Source organism: Artemia franciscana, chromosome 6 (assembly GCF_032884065.1).
Source record: "Artemia franciscana chromosome 6, ASM3288406v1, whole genome shotgun sequence".
In the NCBI taxonomy this organism is placed as follows: domain Eukaryota; kingdom Metazoa; phylum Arthropoda; class Branchiopoda; order Anostraca; family Artemiidae; genus Artemia; species Artemia franciscana.
Window position 1 is genome coordinate 2,448,570 of NC_088868.1, and position 19,618 is coordinate 2,468,187.

General features: G+C 32.7%; 1 protein-coding gene across 4 annotated transcripts in view; it reads right to left on the reverse strand.

Moving 5' to 3' along the window:
• The window catches only part of LOC136027905 (polycomb group protein Asx-like), a 77,442-nt gene extending 64,280 nt beyond the window's left edge, over window positions 1–13,162 (reverse strand). For 2 of the 4 annotated variants that reach the window (XM_065705337.1, XM_065705336.1), the window contains exons 1-2: window positions 12,929–13,146; window positions 2,030–2,390 (exon numbers count right to left, since the gene is read on the reverse strand). In XM_065705337.1, the coding sequence (XP_065561409.1) occupies window positions 2,030–2,390; window positions 12,929–13,046 (479 nt within the window). In that variant the 5' untranslated portion in view covers window positions 13,047–13,146. Of the gene's footprint in view, window positions 1–2,029; window positions 2,391–12,928 lie in introns of all 4 variants that reach the window. The other 2 variants (XM_065705339.1, XM_065705340.1) reach the window with 2 other exon arrangements.
• Window positions 13,163–19,618: the final 6,456 nt, after the last annotated feature.

Genomic DNA, 19,618 nt, shown 5'->3' on the forward strand with positions numbered 1-19,618 from the left:
AAAATGAAGATATGCAGGAGTCAAGGTATTTTAATAAAACTTAAACATATTTTCCCTGGATCAGTTTTGAAAATCCTTTTTAACTGCTGGATCCCATCTTGTGTTACTTACTGTCAAATACCATGGATGTCAACCTTTCCTTCACAGTTAAAACCACCTTCTAAGGTTTATAATAAAGCTAGAAACCTCATTCAGGAAACTAATCATTCAGGAGTTATCCCATTGCTCGATCTCGAGTCACTGTATATTCTTTCGTGTGCATGTTTTACTTTTTCTCAGCTTTATGGTGACCTCCCTCCATGTCTGAATGAGTCATGAATGAATGTCATATTGTATGGAATAAGTTGCCTGATTCAGTTTGAAGGTGCCACTCATTCGGTTTGTTCAAAAAAAAATTCTTTTAAATTCTGTGGCTTCTTACAAGTTATTTTATCTATTTATTTCCTTTATATATATATATATATATATATATATATATATATATATATATATATATATATATATATATATATATAAAGGAAATAAATAGATAAAATAACTTGTAAGAAGCCACAGAATTTAAAAGAATTTTTTTTTGAACAAACGGAATGAGTGGCACCTTCAAACTGAATCAGGCAACTTATTCCATACAATATGACACACCATTAAAGGATCAAAATCTGACCTTATATAAGGAGTAAAAGGAACTTGAATATTATTTTCTATATTGCAAAGATCATATATATTTTTATATATATATATATATATATATATATATATATATATATATATATATATATATATATATATATATATATTACAGGCCAAAGAGCCCTTGGAGGAATAGTAAAATGTAATATTGTGTGTGTATTTCATGATAAATAAATATTATTTTATTATCTGACTAGATTACAGAAGCACTTCATTATATCACAAAAAAAAACAGATTTTTCAGTTTCAATCTTCAGTGATTATTAGTTTGATACTTGAAAACAAATAAAAAAAAATAGTAGCTAAAGCACCATCCAAACAAATACATGTTTGTTTTGTTTTTTTTTAAATTTACTGGTCTCTGCCTTTTTGCCAATTTCTCCTTTGACATGCTTTGTCTTTTCAACTTTCTACAAATTGTCTGCTTTGAAATCTATTCCTATTATTTGATAAAAAAAAATTAGAAATTTGCATTGAATTCGAAGGTGGCTTCATTAAAATTTCATTCAAAAAATAATTTATTTCGAATTAAATTACATTTAAAAAAAACTGCTAACAAGACTGTAGTCACACCATCACAGTTGAAAAGGAAATTCATCCCCAAAAGACTACCAAGGTAACTCAATACCATCAATATCCAGAAGTTTATTGATAAATATATCAATAAGCATAATTTCACTTTTAAATCGTTTTCCACAACCCTCCTCCCTTCCTGTAAAAAAGTCTCCACCCGGAACCCGTATGCACCTTAACAGCCACTATATCCTTTTTCCCCTGGTCTTTAAAAGACCTACCATAGACTTTTAAAAGTAAATACCCTGCCATATACAACATAATTTTTGTCAAAAATATTGTTTTATTTTAAAATTTGTTTTTATTTTTAAAATTATGTTTTATTAGTTAAATAAAGTATGTAGATATACATATTTATGCTCAAATGAGCCCATAAACATATTTCTATGATATTTCAGTGCCCTCCCTACTAAGAGTAATTAAGAAACGCTCCCCATGTAAAAAAAGTTATTTGTCTTGTTACTCAAGATAGGGAACTGTAATATCTCGAAATGGGAATCTATGGTGACTGGTGCAGGTCACCATTTTGTGGTGTTTCAGGGTTTTTTGAAGTTTTTATATTTTGCAAACTTTTATCATTAAGATTAGGCCTAATTGAAATAATAGTTACCATTCCTTAACAACTTTCAAATGGCTATACTTTCACATTACTATTTCTTCAATACGGTTTTAAATTTCAGTTACTATGGGCTAGTATTCATTGCCCCAAAAGGGGCAACCATGATGAAATAACACTTTTTTAAGCTAAAATAAAAGAAAAGCTGACCTCATTTTACCACCATCTGCTTCAAGTTTATCAACCTCTGGCAACAGTGCAATCAATTTTTGCTGATACAGCTCAGGCAGTGAGCCAAATGTATGCTTATTCAAAAGCATTCTCATGTTAGCATGAACTAGAATAGAATTGGGAGTTTCCAAATCAAGACACCCTTCACGAGTCTGCGCCAGTCTTTCTGCTGTTGTCAACTTTTTAGAAGTCTTTTTCCGTTTCACTTTTTTATCAAAACCTGGTATGGAGGCAAGAATATCTTCCATAGTTGTTCGTGTAGGACAACCAACTGATGGTGAAGATCTGTCCATGGCTGAATCAATCGTTTGGTTGACTTCAGTTGACAGTTCTTCTGTACCTAAATACATGAAAATAGGTATCAATAGTGTGTTCGTGATTAGTTACATTATATCACCTTAAATAAAACGATAAGAAAAATTCTAATTTATAATGAAGACACATAATATAAAGGGGAAACATCATAAGCAATGTAGTCATGATCCCAACAAAAAGGATAGAGAAAATAATCACTAAAAAGAATAGCATTTTTTTTTTCTTTTCATTAAATTCTTTTAATACAGATATCCTTTTTTTAGTATTGTTGTTCCCAAGTAATGAATGTCTTCAAGGCATGTTGGAGTGTGTATAGTGCTTTGGTGGTTTCATCCTGTGTACTTAGTCATTCTGATAATTGTTTTCAGCACTTTTTTTTAATTATTTTCTATAGATATTTCTGTTTTCTTTTTTATTTCTCCTTTTCCTTTCCTTGCCTTTCTGCATGGACATGATCCAATCATTCAGTAGAAAATTGTATTTTCTGTACTTTACAGGTATTTAGCCTAATAGAAAATATCCAAAATTTTTATTTTCAATGATGCATCATTCATGCATATATTGCTTACACTTGAAAAAAATTGCCTTAAAACTACCTAAAAATAACAAAAAGCAAAATCTAGAAGAGAATGGCAATTTTAACTCCTTTTACTACCTCCAGTTACATGGCAGATTTGACAATAACCCTGGAACATGTCAAGTTCTTTTAGGGGAAGGGGGGACCCCCCCTTCCCCTAAAAGAAGACTAATCTGCCCCAGAGAGGCGGACAAAAACAATATGTCACCTTAAAAATGAAAATACTAATAACTAAAGTCAACACTAGTATTAACAATTAGTTAAATTTACAAACAGTTCATGGTCATGAACCATAGTAAGGAGCGAGTAGACTCAATAGTAACTGAAACACTAAAAACAGAATTTTGATACCAATATATACATAAATGAATCAAATTCTTATGCTGATTTTAAATATATAAGTTTCATCAAATTTAGTCTTACCAATCAAAAGTTACGAGTCTGAGAAAATTTGCCTTATTTTCGAAAAAATAAAAAATACCCCCTAAAAGTCATAGAATATTACCACCACACCATCAGATTTATCATATCAGAGAACCCTACTGTAGAAGTTTCAAGCTCATATCTGCACAAATGTGGAATTTTGTATTTTTTGCCAGGGATGATCATATCAATCAAGTAGTCCTAGAATGTCGTGAGAGGGCTCATTCTAACGGAAATTAAGTTCTAGTGCCCTTTTCAAGTGATCAAAAAATTGGAGGGCAACTAGGCCCCCTCCCACGCTCATTTTACCCGAAAGTCATCGGATCAAAATTTCAAGATAGCCCTTTTGTTCAGTATAGTCAAAAAATCTCATAAAGATGTCTTTGAGGATGACTTAATCCCCCACAGTCCCTGGGGGAAGGGCTGCAAGTTATGAACTTTGCTCATTGTTTACATATAGTATTGGTTATTGGAAAGTATATAGACGTTTTCAGGCGGGATTTTTTCTGGTGGTGGGGAGTGGCTTATGGGAGATGATCTTTCCATGGAGGGGTTTATCACGGGAGAAGAGAATTTGGATTCTCCTGCATTATTTAAAAATCATTAAAAATTAAATAAAAAGAAACAAGTTTTTTCAACTGAAAGTAAGGAGTAACATTAAAACTTAAAATGAAGAGACATTATTATGTATATGAGGGGGTTTGTCCCTTTCTCAATATATCATTCTTTACCCTAACGTATTTTAGTACTTTCAAAAGAGCTGTTTATTCTAATTAAACGGCCTTTGTGATTCAGGAACCATTCTTAAAGAATTAAAACAAAATTCAAACTTAAGTGTAAAGAGTGAGGTATTGACGAGGGGGCGAACCCCCTCATATACGGAATAAAAATAAACAAATATAGAAGTTTATTGCGTAACTTAATTTGTAAATTACGTACATTTATTACTAATAAAAACGTTCGTAAATAAAATGAAAAGCTCTAGTAGTCTTTTTAAGTGACCAAAAAAACGAAGGGCAACTAAGCCCCCTCTCCTGCCCTTTTTTTATCTCAAAACCGTCTGATCAAAACTTTGAGAGAGCCATTAGTAAAATTAATATGCAAATTTCGTTTTAATTATTCATGTACGTTTAACCAAAATCAAAACCTGCATTAATTCAAAAACGTTTCGAAATTAAATAAAAAAAGAAGTTTTTCACTGAAAGTAAGGAGCGACATTAAAGCTTAAAACGAGCAGAAATTATTCCGTTTGTAAAAGGGGCTGTCCCCTCCTCAATGCCCTGCTCTTTCCGCTAAAGTTTGACTCTTTCTCAAAACTCTACTTTTTAAAACAATGAAAAACTTTAGCGTAAAGAGCGGGGCATTGAGGAGGGGACATCCCCTTTCATTTACGGAATAGTTTCTGTTCGTTTTAAGTTTTAATGTCACTCCTTACTTTCAGTAAAGAACTTATTTAATTTTGGAACGTTTTTTAATTAATGTAGGTTTTGATTTTGGCTCAACATACAAGAATAATTAAAAGAAAATTTGCATATTAATTTTACTTTTTTGGCTAAATGACTTTCTCAAAGTTTTGATCAGACGGTTTTGAGAAAAAAAAGAGCAAGAGAGGGGGCTTAGTTGCCCTTCGATTTTTTCGGTCACTTAACAAGACCAATATACATTCTAAATCTTTAAAGCAGAACTATGACTTCCAATTTAAAATCAAATGAGCCATCTATGAAGTCTGTATGACCCCTACCCCTTTCTATGAAAACCTTATATGTTAACAAGGAACAGCTTAGATAACCTACAGCCATTGTCCTGGGGGTTGTGGGTGGTTTTGTCAACCCTGGAGGCATACTTATTTGACCTTTAGACTATTTTGAACAAAATGGCTATCTGAAAATTTTGATTGAACACATTTGGGGAAAAGAGTGCCTGAGGGGCTAGTTGTCCTCTGATCAATTTCATTTTGGATTTCACTTATTTTTTAATAGTAATTTCTGATCATTTTGAGAACCATAATGGGAATTATTTTCTTCTGGTCTTGAGTTTAATATGGCTTTATGTTTCTTTGAAAACGTAAATGTAATAGTCTGTTTCCGTCTGTTAATATTCTCAATTTCCAATCAAGTGAGCCTCCTCCAAAGTTTATACAACCACGCCTTCCATAAAAACCTCAAATGCTCCTGATGCAGAACTTACGACCCTTGCAATACATTAAAAATTGGGTTAAAACTTGTCATACATTTGGGAAAAAGAAGACATGGCTAGTTACCCTTCAATCACTTATAAGTCTTAGAAAGGGCACTAGAGCTTCCAATTCAAATCATATAAGCCCCCTCTTGAGTTTATACAACAACACTCCCATATGAAGTGCCTCTGGGGAAAGAAATAACAAAAAAGTGAAGCCTTATGGCCTTTACCATAGGCAACATTATAGCACTTTCTCTGAAAAAAAATCCGTAACACACACAAAAAACATATTACCCTAAAATTACCCTAAAGGTAATCCTAAAATTACCCTAAAGGTTGCCCTAAAATTACCCTTGACAGCCACCATAAACAGCTATCAAATATAAAAAGGGTCAACAGTTATTCTTAATCAAACACTTCGTGGTAACAAACTGTAGTAAGGAGCAACCTGGCTCAATAGTAGCCAAAACTCTAAAAATAGAATTTTCGATACCAATAGCTACATCAAAAGAATCGTATTTTAATGCTAATTTTAAATATATAAGTTTCATCAAGCTTAGTCTTACCCATCAAAAGTAACGAACCTGAGAAAATTTGCATTATTTTAGAAAATAGGGGGAAACACCCCTTAAAAGTCATAGAATCTTAACGGAAATCACACCATCAGATTCAGCATATCAGAGAACCTTATTGTAGAAGTTTCAAGCTCCTATCTACAAAAATGAGGAATTTTGTATTTTTTGCCAGAAGACACATCATAGATCCGTGTTTATTTGTTTTTTTATTTTTTTTTCCCAGTGATGATCGTATCGACCCAGTGGTCCTAGAATGTTGCGAGAGGGCTCATTATAACGTAAATGAAAATTTCTAGTGCCCTTTTTAAGTGACCAAAAAAATTGGAGGGCACCTAGGCCCCCTCCCACGGCAATTTTTTCTCAAAGTCAACGAATCAAAATTCTGAGATATTCATTTTATTCAGCGTAGTCATAATACCTTATGACTATGTCTTTGGGGACCACTTACTCCCCCACAGTCACCATGGGAGGGGCTACATGTTACAAACTTTGACCTAGTGCTTACATATAGCAATGGTTATTAGGAAGTGTACAGACGTTTTCAGGGGGATTTTTTGGTTGGGGGGACGGTTTGAGAAGAGGAGGATATGTTGGGGAAACTTTCCATTGAGGAATTTGTCATGGAGGAAGAAAATTTCCATGAAGGAAGCGCAGGATATTCTAGCATTATTAAAAAAAAATGAAAAAATAAATATGGATGTTTTTTTCAAATGGAAGTAAGGAGCAGCATTAAACCTTAAAACGAACATAAATTATTACGCATATGAGGGACTCACCTCCTCCTAATACTTTGCTCTTTACGCTAAAGTATTTTTAGTAATTTCAACTATTTAAACTATTTATTTTATGGCTTTTGTGATTCAGGGGTCATTCTTAATGAATTGGGACAAAATTTAAGCTTTAGCGTAAAGAGCGAGGTACTGACGAGGGGGTGAACCCCCTCATATATGTAATAAAAACGTGAGAGTACAAAAGTTCGTTACGTAACCTAATTTATAAGTTACATATATATTTTACTAATAAAAACATTCGTAAAAAAATAGAAGTTCTAGTTGCCTTTTTAAGTAACCAACTAATCAGAAGGCAACTAGGCTTCCTCTCCCACTCCTTTATTCTCAAAATCATTTGATCAGAGCTATGAGAAAGCCATTTAGCCAAAAATTAAAAAATAAAAATGCAAATTTCCTTTTAATTATTCCTCTGCAGAGAGCCAAAATCAAAACATGCATTGATTCAAAAACGTTCTGAGATTTAATAAAAAAAAACAATTTTTTTCAACTGAAAGTAAGGAGCGGCATTAAAACTTAAAACAAACAGAAATTACTTCGTATATGAAAGGGGCTGCTTCCTCATGAACGTCCCACTTTTTACGCAGGACGTAAAACTAAAACAGTAAAGTTTTTTACTGTTTCAAAAAGTAGAGTTGAGAGAAAGAGTCAAACTTTAGCGTAAAGAGCGGGACGTTGATGAGGAAGCAGCCCCTTTCATATACGAAGTAATAACTGTTCGTTTTAAGTTTTAATGTCGCTCCTTACTTTCAGTTGAAAAAACTTGTTTTTTTTTATTTAATAGATGAATAAGACTGAAACTAAGATAGCACAAAATGAGAAAACTTCCTAATTAGAACATTATGGATTAAAGAGCCATATGCATTTCGAACATCAAAAAAAGATGGCAGTAATCAGTCCAAAAGCTAGTGTAGGATTCAAAAACTTCAAATGTGTCCCATGATCATGATGCATTGAATGCATTGAATGCATTTTTCAAAGAACAAATTGCAAATCATTGGAAACATTTTTAAGAAAATAGAAATTGTCCAATAATTATCTGGGTCACTTTTATAAGAATATTATAACCTAAGTGTGCTTAAAATGGAAGAAAAAAAAAGTTTTTTAGCACTTATTATTCTAATTGAACATCCTTTGTGTTTCAGGAGTCATTCTCAAAAAATTGGTTGAACTTTTAGCATAAGATATCAAGTAGAGAACAAGATATTGAGCAGAGGAGCAAATTCATCATATCTGGAATAATTTCAGTTTGTTTTGAGTTTTAATGTTGCTCCTCACTTTTAATAAAAGAAGATTTGTTGTTTTTTTTAATTAATTTCTGATGGTTTTTCAAATAATCCTGGTAAATCTGGTCCCCCCTCTATGAGAAATTAACTCTTCTTATGGAAAATATGTCTGTCAAAAGATGCTCCCATGTAAAAAACCCCTATCCCTGTAAAATTTCCTCTAGACAATTCTATCCATGCTGAGAATCTCCCCATAAACTTTATTGCAAGTGATTCCACCTGAAAAATTCTCCTGGACATGCTTTCATTTGAAAAAGACTAATTTCTAATTGCTTTCCTGATCATTAAGGAAACCCCACTTTCTGTGAACAATTATTTCTGGAACCCCCCTCCCCAATAGGAAGTTACTTATGTGGAAAATTGCCCAAAATAGAGAATTTCTCCTACAGAATGTTCTCCCATGTATGGGAGTTTATCCCACAGAAAATACCCCTCCCACTGAAAAATTTCCTAGACAATTCCAAACCCACTGAAAATTTTCTGCTGAACAACTCCACCTGCAAAATTGAGTTGACAAAAAAAAGACAAATAAAAAGAATTTTGAATAGGAATTCTTTCAAATTCCCCTAGTGTAAAATTTCTCCTGGCTAGTCCCCCCCCCCCTTGAACTTTCCTTCCTATGAATACCCACCCCAGCAGAAAATCCTCTTCTGAAAAAATCTCTGTATACTCCCCAATAACAAATAACATATGTGAACAATGGGCAAATTGGACTTACAGACCTTTTCCCAGGCTGTGGGGAGTCATGTCATGCTAGAAGGGATAGTTATTGGATCTTTCAACTATGTTGAAGAAAATGGCAATCTCAAAATTCTGATTGGCCAACTTTGGGGAAAAAGCAGCATGGGAGGGAGGCCAGTTGCCCTCCAATCTTTTTGGCAGTTTTATGTTGTGAGAGTTTGCTAGATAATGAAGTACTTCTATTTTATTCCTACACTCATTTTTATTCATTTGTTTATGTTACTTATGTATTTATGTTTGTGTACATATGTACTCATTTTATTTCTTGTCTCATTTTTATTTGACAAGCCAGTTGGGCTCATTTCTGTAGGCTATGTTTATATATTGTACTTATGTGCTTATGTTCTTTTTATATACAATGTAGGCTAGCTGACAGAAAGCAGCAAGTTCAGTAGTTTTTTATGTTGTGAGAGTTTGCTTGTTAATAAAGCATTATTCTATTCTATCTTCTAGGATCACGGTTTCTGAGATTCGTTTCTGATGTTTTTAAGGTTTTCTGAGCTGGCTGATTAAAGTTAAGAGACTAATTTTGTGATTTAGATGTCAAAACAAAAAAAAATTAAGGAGACATCTTCACAGATTCTGGTAATTAAGCAACCATCAGTCTGTTAATTATGGATCTGAGAATAGCATTACATTTTTGTTTAAGATTGGAGTCCTGCAAGGGTTTTAAATCAGTAGTTCAACCATTAATACTTCAATTTAGTCAGCTGCTTCAAACACTACAATTACCAACTCCATCCTTTATAATGACAACTACTTCAGCTATGACTGTTCCAAGCAGGCATAGACCTAAAATGGCAAGACTAGCTATGAACAATAAATTTTTGCTATTGTCTTGTGTATGAATTTAAATGTTGTTATTGAAAACTTATTAGCCAAAATAATAAGTTTGTATATGAAAAGTAAAGAGTGATTTTAATCTTAAAACAACTTAGATTTCTGTCTACCATACCAAGTCACCAGGGTCGTAAGATTCAATTGTGAAAACAAAACCAGTTTGTATACAGGGGGAGGGGTAATACTTGTTTGTATTTAAAATTTCTCTACATACAATAAGGTAAAAATTTCTCAGTACTGTGTAGACATTTACAATAATTGTTTGTTTTACAAAAATTCATGTCCTCCCCCCCCCCTGCTTTTTGAAAATCAGAAGAGTATTCTCAGACACTTAATATCTAATAGGAAACATTGAACTAAATAAATTTAAAATATTTGGAATCAGCATAAAAAGCCAGTTCTTTAGATCATTATTGCTATTAAAACTCTCTTTTAGAGTTTGAGTTAACATTAATCTCTGATGCTAAAAATTATACTGTTTTACTATTGAATTTGTCTATATTTTCTTAATAATAATGTAGTTAGCTTGAGTATTTTAGCCATAAAAAATACCGAATATTTTCAGTAGTCAATAATGGAACATATTCTTGGACATACATTTAAAGCTTGAGTGTAATCTTGGAAAATAATTGGCGTGGGAGGGGGCCTAGGTGCCCTCTAATTTTTTTGGTCACATGAAAAGGGCACTAGAACTTTTCATTTCTGTTAGAATGAGCCTTCTAGCAATATCCTAGGACCACTGGGTTGATAAAATCACCCCTGGGGAAAAAAAAATAAATAAACATGCATCCATGATCTGTATTCCAGCAAAAAAATGAAAAATTCCACATTTTTATAGATAGGAGCTTGAAACTTTCTACAATAAGGTTCTCTAATATGCTGAATCTGATGGTGTGATTTTTGTTAAGATTGTACTATATTTAAGGGGTGTTTCCCTCTATTTTCAAAAATGAGGCAAATTTTCTCAGGCTTGTAACTTCTGATGAGTACAACTAATCTTGATGAAACTTATATATTTAAATTCAGCATTAAAATGCAATTCTTTTGATGTAAATATTGGTATCAAAATTCCATTTTTTTGAGTTTTGGTTACTAATGAGCCTGGTTGCTCCTTACTACAGTTTGTTACCACAAACTGTTTGATGTAAGCACCATTTTTATATTATAATATGCAGCATATTTATATTAATCAGATTATCATGTTTCCTTCTATTATCATTCACATTTTCTATTCATTTAATGTAGTATATTTAAACGAATCTTTTTTATTTAATATTCAGCACAATCACTCAGGCTAAACTGGATAACACCAAGTCCACACAGAGTAACAGTTTTACAGTAGATCAGTATATACGTGTCCTATGTGTATGTATATATATACATCTACTAGGAAAGAGGAGGGAGCATTGTCAGGATAACAACTATTATGTTGAAAAGGGCATAAAATAGGAAATCTAATTGCTGAATTGGTACTTATAAAATAAACACCCTACTGCTCAAGTTGTCATTCATTAATGCATTATAGAACTAGTTTTTTTCTTTATCTAGTATCTTTCAGCTTAGCATGAGACAAGACAACAAAACAGAATCAATGAAAAATATATAATTTGGGCTATATAGTTGCACATTAGGGGGATGGGGTGAAGTATTATGGATGGTGTAAAGTAAGAAAATAATTATTACTAGGCTACATAATATGCAGAATAATTATACCTAACACATTAGGCAAATGTATCTGCTATACTTTATATTCCCCCTAATGTGCAAATATATTGCTCAAATTTGTTTCTGAAGTATTATATTTGTATCTTACTTTGGTATATTTCATTAGGATAAGTGTCAGAGAAACATATTAGAAGAACAATAGGCAGGGCATACATTATACAAGTACTGTTTAGTTTTTAATGGACGTCCACCATATGGCTATTATAAGGGGTAAAGCTCACTTATAATGCAAATGAATGTTATATTTAGATTCAGGATGAAATTCTGGGATATATTTTCACATTACAGGAGGGGGTATACTTTGTATACATATAGGTTCTAAGAAATTCATGAATTTCTTTAAAAAAAAAACAGGAAAAACAAGGGAAGAAGCAAAGATAAAGGTTTTCCCTCTGCAAAAATCAAAACTATGATTATTCTGCATATTATGGAGTATGAATTGTTTTCTTAGCATGTTTGCTTATGTCCAGCTGGGCTCCTAGGCTTGTAACAGGCAACTAGTGGGCTAATTTTAATATTTGCATATATACTCTGTCAAATTAGCCATCTAGTGGTATCCTATTTGTTATGTTTGTTTTGTATATAGCCTAATAGAGGGGGGGATGAATTGTCAAAACTATGACCAAGAGAGGTTATAACCCTAGAATTGGAGTTATTCCTTTTGGCATGTATTCTAGGCTATATATTTGCACATTAGGGGGTGGGTGACTGGGGGTTAGAGCATAATTGAATTGCAATGAAAATGTGTGAAATCCAATTTTTTGTCATAGGCTATTATGAAGGAGTTGTTTTCTTAACATGTTTCCTTCTCAACAGCCCAAGTTCTAGGATTATACCATATTCTTGTTCTAGTGTGTCCCTCTATAGAAAGTCTCTATTCTTGACATTTAGCATAACCAAAAATTAGAGTCACTTTAAGATCTATTTCAGGCTTTAAACTGGATTTGTTAGCCTTTAGTCTATTTTGAAAAATCATTTAAAAAGGCATCAAGCAGTGTGCATAAGGATTAAAATCCAAGTTTAGCCTAGGCTATGTACTATCAAAGTACTAGGGGTATTACCCTTACAGTTACAATGGCCTGATTTATGGGTATAAACTAGCCTTGATTGTTCAGTTACAACTGAAAGATGAAGGTAAAACAGGTCATTTGCCTATGACTATTTGTTACTTAAAAACATAACTGAGGAATATAAAATGGGTTATTTACCTCTTACAGGGGTGTCATGATGCACTGTAGTTTTATGACTAAGATAAACTAGGTTAAGTAGCATAAGCAGACTAGCCTATTCACTTTAAATTTCATCACACAGGTATTAAATGACATTTAGAACTTTTGATCTTTTAAGATCCTTTCCATTTCCTTAGCGTTTACAACAAATATGTGCCTATCCTTGAAATTTATTGAAGATAATCTAGGCCTAATACATACTCTGTGCCTGATCCTTTATGAAGGTATGGTTAGCATGGTGGCTAATAATTTCTTGCTTCAGACCAAAAGCCGCATTTAAATTCCTCTTCCTTCTTCTTGCCTGTTGGCTCAAAGCCATACTATGTTCTTACATGACTGAGATTAATATTCGAAATTATAGCAAACTATCCTTTTCAAAATTACTTTCAAACATATTGCGAATGTTTACTTTCAGATACACTAATCTTTTCTTCTAATATTCATTAGCACATAGATGACGCGGATTAAAATAATTTTGTGGTTCCTATCAATTTGAGTTGCGTTCGAATCGACTCGAAAAAGTCAACTTAAAAGTTGACTTTTTTCTCTGCTGCCGTTTTATTTAGTAAAAAGTTGACCACAGAATTCAACACAGAATTGTCAACAAAAGTCAACACAGAATTGCGAATCGAACGCTTCAATGGCAAAAAATTTAGAAATATGAAATTGTTTAGTCTAAAGAAAAGACAAGGAAATTGTTAATAGGCCTAGTGGAAATAATGTTAGCTTTTCAGTGACCTGTAAGTAATCTTATGCATATTCCATAGGATTTAAAGGGTTTTGGGTGTTCTAGCCCTATCTTGTATAGGCTAAGCTTAATAAGGAATGAAAAGAAAATTTTATGTTGTTAAAAACGTTGATTCTCAGGAAGGCAGCTATCACATTGGTGAGTTATTCTAATATTACCAAATCTAACAGGCTTAGTTTCTAAACCAACCTATAATTTTTAGTTGAAAAAACTAAAAATTATTGGTTGGTTTGTAACTTTATATTATAGGTTAGTTAAAAACTAAAAATTATTGGCTTCTTTTCCCAGTAAAATTGGTGCAAACAGTATTACTGGCTTTCAAATAAAGTGAATATTCCACTCCATGCCCTTTTTTATCCTCTTTATAAATATAATAATTGCTTCTACCACAAATTCAGATTTAAGCACTTTTTGACCTCTTAAAAATGACCTATATGTGGGGTCATTACAAATCTGTAATAGCTTAGAAACAAATTTGGGCTATATATTTGTACATCAGGGGGTGGGGGTAAAGCATAGCATATATTAAATACGTAAACTAACCATTGGTGTATTTTTTTTATGTTTGTGCTGTTGCACTGGTGATTTCTCTTCTCATTAAAATTCAATGTGCACAAACACATAAAAAAAACAGCAAAGATTAGTTTACTTATTTCATATATGCTAGGCTTTACCCCCACCCCCCCCTGATGTGCAAATATATAGCCCAAATTTGTTTCTAATCTATTACAGATTTTTTATACCCCATATTTAGGTCATTTTTAAGAGGCCAAAAAATGTTTAAATCTGAATTTGCAGTAAAAGCAATTATTATATATGTAAACAGCATTAAAACAGGCATCAAGTGGTATATTCACTTTATATGAAAGCCAGTAATACTGTTTGCACCAATTTTACCCTTTTCCCTAGTTATATAGTCTGTATTCATTGAGATTGCTGTTTAAACTAGATTTTTAACATAAAGTAGGGGCAAAATTTTACTTTGGCTACTTTTGACTATCTTTGAAAGAGGTTAGGTTAGGAAAATGAAACTTTCAGGGATGTGTCTGCAGGCTGAAGTATGTCCCAGGAAAGTATTTTGAAGTACCTACCTCCATTTCTTTTCCCTCTAAATGGTCCTTAAATTTTGGGTTATCAGTTTCTTTTTCTCTGGCTTTAGTTCTGAAAAGACAATTCCTGTTGATTTGCCATACTGTTGTTGCCATAACACTGGGTTTTCTAAATTTAGAAATAATCTTTTATGCCACCTCACTATAGGTTAAATATTTGGCAGATATTATTTATTCTCCATGAATTTTTTTTATTGGATTTCATGTGATGTCAGTTGCTTTCTGTTAAACATACATTTATTTTTAAAAATCAAGCTTCTTTTGAGAAAAAATTTGAATTATTTTTCTCTGAAAAATATCACTGAAATATAAAGTGATATAAAATATGAGAAATATATGAGTGATATAAATATCACTGAAATTTTCTCTGAAATATCACTGAAAGGGGATAGGTTAGGAAAATGAAACTTTAAGGGATGGGTCTACAGGCTAAAGTATGTCCTGGGAAGGTATTTCAAAGTACATATCTCTACTCATTCTTGCTCTAGAGGGCCCTGACCCTTGATGACCTTCAAAAATAGGCTATCTGTGTTATAAAAGTGAAACCTTACAAAATAGATCTTCTGCTGAAATGAAGTACAACAAAGTTGTTCTCAGCTTAACAACTTCGCTCAATCCCAATTTATAAGGTTTTAAAGATATGAAAAAACATTTCCTAAATTTTGAAAAAAAAAATGTTGATATGGCTCAGAATTCTACTCAAATAAAAGGAATTGAATTTTCAGAACTAAAGGCAGAGAAAAAGCAAATGGTACCTGAAAATTAAGGTAAAATGTTGTTTTGTCAAAATTTCAATAGGTATAGACCTGTCATGGAGTCAAATTTTAGGGCTCTCTAGAGGGAGAAAAAGTGGAGGTGGGTACTTTAAAATACCTACCCAGGATATGCTTTAGCCTATAGACCCATCCCTGAAAGTTTCATTTTCCTAACCTAACTTCTTTCTGAGATAGCAAGAAGTAACTCAACTAGAATTTTACCTTTTATCTGTCTGGTAAAAAACATCCTTCAAATTTTAGATATGCTCTAATTATATAGGGGCAAAAAAAATGCTTTTTAAAATTGCCATTATGAGGTAAGATATTAGCTAAAATGCCTGTATAAAGCAAACTAGCCTACCTAGGGAGTCAAAACACTTGAATTTGCTTGCTGCTTCTTCAACAGTGGCAAATAGTCTGACAATGAGTAAAGTATGGAATTTAAGTCAGAAATGCCTTTTATGCCTTTTCTATTCTCACCAAAATAAAACACAAATCCCATGTTGACTTGCACAAAAACCTCAAGATAAGTTGTAGTAATTGGTCCTTTAGCCTGATGTAGCTGCTATTTGCTGCTATGAGTGCATAGTTTATAATGGGAGCTTAAAATTGTCTTGGCAAGCTGCATGGTTGAGTATACAACCCTCTAGGCTATACTCTCTTTCTTTATGTGAATATTATTGTTTAAAAATGATCAAGCTTCACATTAATCTCCTTTCATGACTTATAGTTGAAATTTGCTAGGGAAATATTTATTCCACTAAAAACTCACCACCTATTTTTGAATTTCAATTATACAGCCCTGTTTTTTTTTTACCCCCCTTAAGCCTGTATCCAGTTTCTGATAGCCATTTAAATTTCATTTTGTCTGTTGCTCATTTCTTGTCAATATTACTGAGGGGTCACAGATAAGCACTAGAGTCCTCATTGATAAATAATATGTGCTTGTATATATATAGCTTGTTGCTACTTATTTTTCTCTGGGAATACAATGTTTGATGTGGCATAAACCAAAGAAAGGACCTGTAGGCCTAGAGAAAAATATGTTAAGAAAACCGATTTTTATAATTGCACAATAATTATAGCTTACATAATTTTACATGCAGTCCTGCTCTACTTTACCCCCAACCCTCCTAATATAGAAATATATAGCTGAAGTTACATGTTACCTGTTGATTCTGCCAATCTATCCCTCAACCTTTAATTCCCTGTTAATTGAAGCAATTGCAACAAAGCAAGAATGGCGGAAAAGGTAACAGGTGACAGAATACATTGGAACTACATAATTTTGGCTATATATTTACACATTAGGCAGGTTGGAGGTAAATTATAGTATAAAGATGCATGTTTTTCCCTTTGGTATGTAGGCTAAGTAGAAGATCACTTGTACCTGATGCTGTCCCTGTTGTTTTCAGTTGGATTGGAAACATCCAAAGAAAGTTTCCTTTGAAAAGGAAAGGTGAGATTGCCCAAAAGTGAGATTGAATTTGTCAAAGCTTGGAGGTTTGCCCCTTCAGTCTGTTTAAAGGAAAATGGATTCATAATTGAAGCTTTGTTCATTTCAATCTTAAGGGTGACCAATATTTGTGACAATTCATTAAATGGTTGTAAAGGGATACTTTTGTTTATTCATTAGTCTTCTTTGTTTACTAACAGTTTTTTTTTTAATCTTTAAATTGATATCCATTTCTTACAAATTTTTATTGATACCAGAGGTCCATTTGCAAGTTTTCACCTACTTTGTAATCCCTGGTCTCACAATTACATTTAAATTTACTGAAGCTAGGACACACAGAACTCCTATCTATTTAAAGAAAATCAATGGATATAAGTAGGTTTTATTGTATTTAAGCCCTAGGGCCATGGCAATTAAAAACAAAATAAAGGAGATTAACTTTAAAATACTTGACATTAAATAAGCATAATAGCCACAAAGAAAAACAAATAACAAAATTATACTTCTGTGTTCAGTTGCCAACCTGAGCAACTGTCATAAATTTTTAAATCTTGCAGAAGATTCACAAGCTATCTCTCATGACCAACAAATTTGTCCATACATCCACATTTCAGGGAAATGGAAGGACCATCACACTGGTATTCTTCATTTCTACTTATATTTAATGGGTTTGAAAGAAAGTTTCTATGGCTAAGTCAGTAGGCCAGTAAAGGACCTGGTGGTCCTTTAGCCAGGTAGTGCAATAGGAAGCTAAGGACCAGCCAGCCTATTCTCTTGCATGCCCTTCCTCCTTACTGTCCCTAGATTTCCATCTGTACTCATTTAAAGTTGGGCCAATTCTAGCTGAGGTTAGTCATATTACCAACCCCTATCCAAAACCAAATAAACTGGCAATGCCAGGAATTAAACCTATACACCTTGGACAAAGTGTTCCAACCCAAAGCGCCTACCACTTAGCGAGGAACACAAATTTGACCAGAGAACAATAATTATTTCAAAAAAAAATTGCTATAGTTGTCCCACTACTGTCCTATAAATGCTATAGGCCCATTTTATTTAGACAAATCAATTTAAGACAGGTATCAACAAAACTCCATCAGGGATTGTATTTGCTTAAAATACAATCAAGCTACGTGAATGCTCAGCTTTGTGATATTCTAGTCTTGAAATAATAAAAAAAAGAGAAAATTTATATTTTTTATTTATTTTTCACCAACTCATTTGAGCAAAATCATTTGTGACAGCCAAATGCCCATGGTTGGCTTAGAACCTCTCTAAATGCTCTGAAACAGCAGGAATTTAAAAAAATTATACTAATCAGCATTAAACTGTCCCTTAAATTTGAACAGGTGTATTTAATTTGAAAATGATGCTACTGCTAGTCAGGTTACTGTGCTGTTCCCACTGGCTCTACTGCAGTTAAAAATGGGCAGTTACCACGCAGTAACTGCAGTTACTGAAAAACCATCAGCTGGAACACACCCATAAGCAATTATATCCGTATATTATATCAATTATATATCTTATATTATATTATTATATTATATATATATATACATAAGCAATTATATCAATTATATCTTATAGCAATTATATCTGTAAAGAACATACAAAAAGGCATCAAGTAGTATATTCACTTTATTTTTAAGTCAAAATATGAAAAAAACAAAAAATTTACTCCCAACCTGCCTAATTTGCTAATATATAGCCCAAATTATAAATTTTAAATGTATTTTGCCACCTTTTAGCCTACTTATTTTTCCAGTTCTTGTTTTGCCACAGTTGCTTCAATTATCAGGTACTATGGTTGAGGTATAGATTGGCAGAATAAATAGGAAATATGCAATTTCAGCCTTAGATTTCCATATTAGGAGGGTTGGTGCTAAAGTAAAGCAGAGCTGCATACTTCTCTAGTGCTTAAGTATGATCCCTTAGCAATATTGACAAGAAATGAGTAACAGAAAAAATTCAATTTGGACTAAATGGCAATCAGGAACTGGATACAGGCTAAAGGGGGCCAAAAACAGGGCTGTATTATTGGAGGTCAAAGAACTCCAATTATACAGTGATTTTAAAAAAATCACTGTATATAAGTGATTTTTTAGTGAACTAAACGCTTCCCTTGCTAATTTAGGACTTTAAATTGATTAGCCTACTGGAATTTACCTATCCTATGCAATTGAAATATTTTACCTTTCCAGAGCATTAAGACAATCCATCACAATAAAAAAAAAAAAAATATCCAAGGCATCTTGAATGGAATGACTAAAAGAAGAAAAATGAAAATCACAATTTGCAATCTAACAATTAGACTTCTGGCCACACAAATTGTATTAGGATACCCAGCTCTGAAATAATTGCTCAAGTAGCTTTGCAGTAACTTTAACTAATATTGCAATAACTTTATAAGTTTTTTCTTAACCATTTTATTATCTACCTATCCCCCCACCCAGTAAAAGATAAAACCCACCCACCCACACAAGAAAAAAACCAGTTTTAACAAGGATAATAACATAGTTTCTAAGTCTATTTTAGTGCAACCTACCCAACAACAAAAAATCTGGCTCAATAACTCACCACACTGGTACACAAAAATGGTGCCTTCATCCTGGATCCATCTGAACACATACTCCATGACTACCTATAATTAAAACTTTTGCCCTCTTTCCGAGTTAACTTGAGACGAACGTACAAAATGTAAAAGTTGTTAAAAGTCAACTTTTCATTAACTTTCAGTCAACTTTTACAAATCGAACGCTAAAAGTTAACTCGGAATCACAAATAAAACGTCAGAATGCTGGTTTCAGTCAACTTGGAATGTGA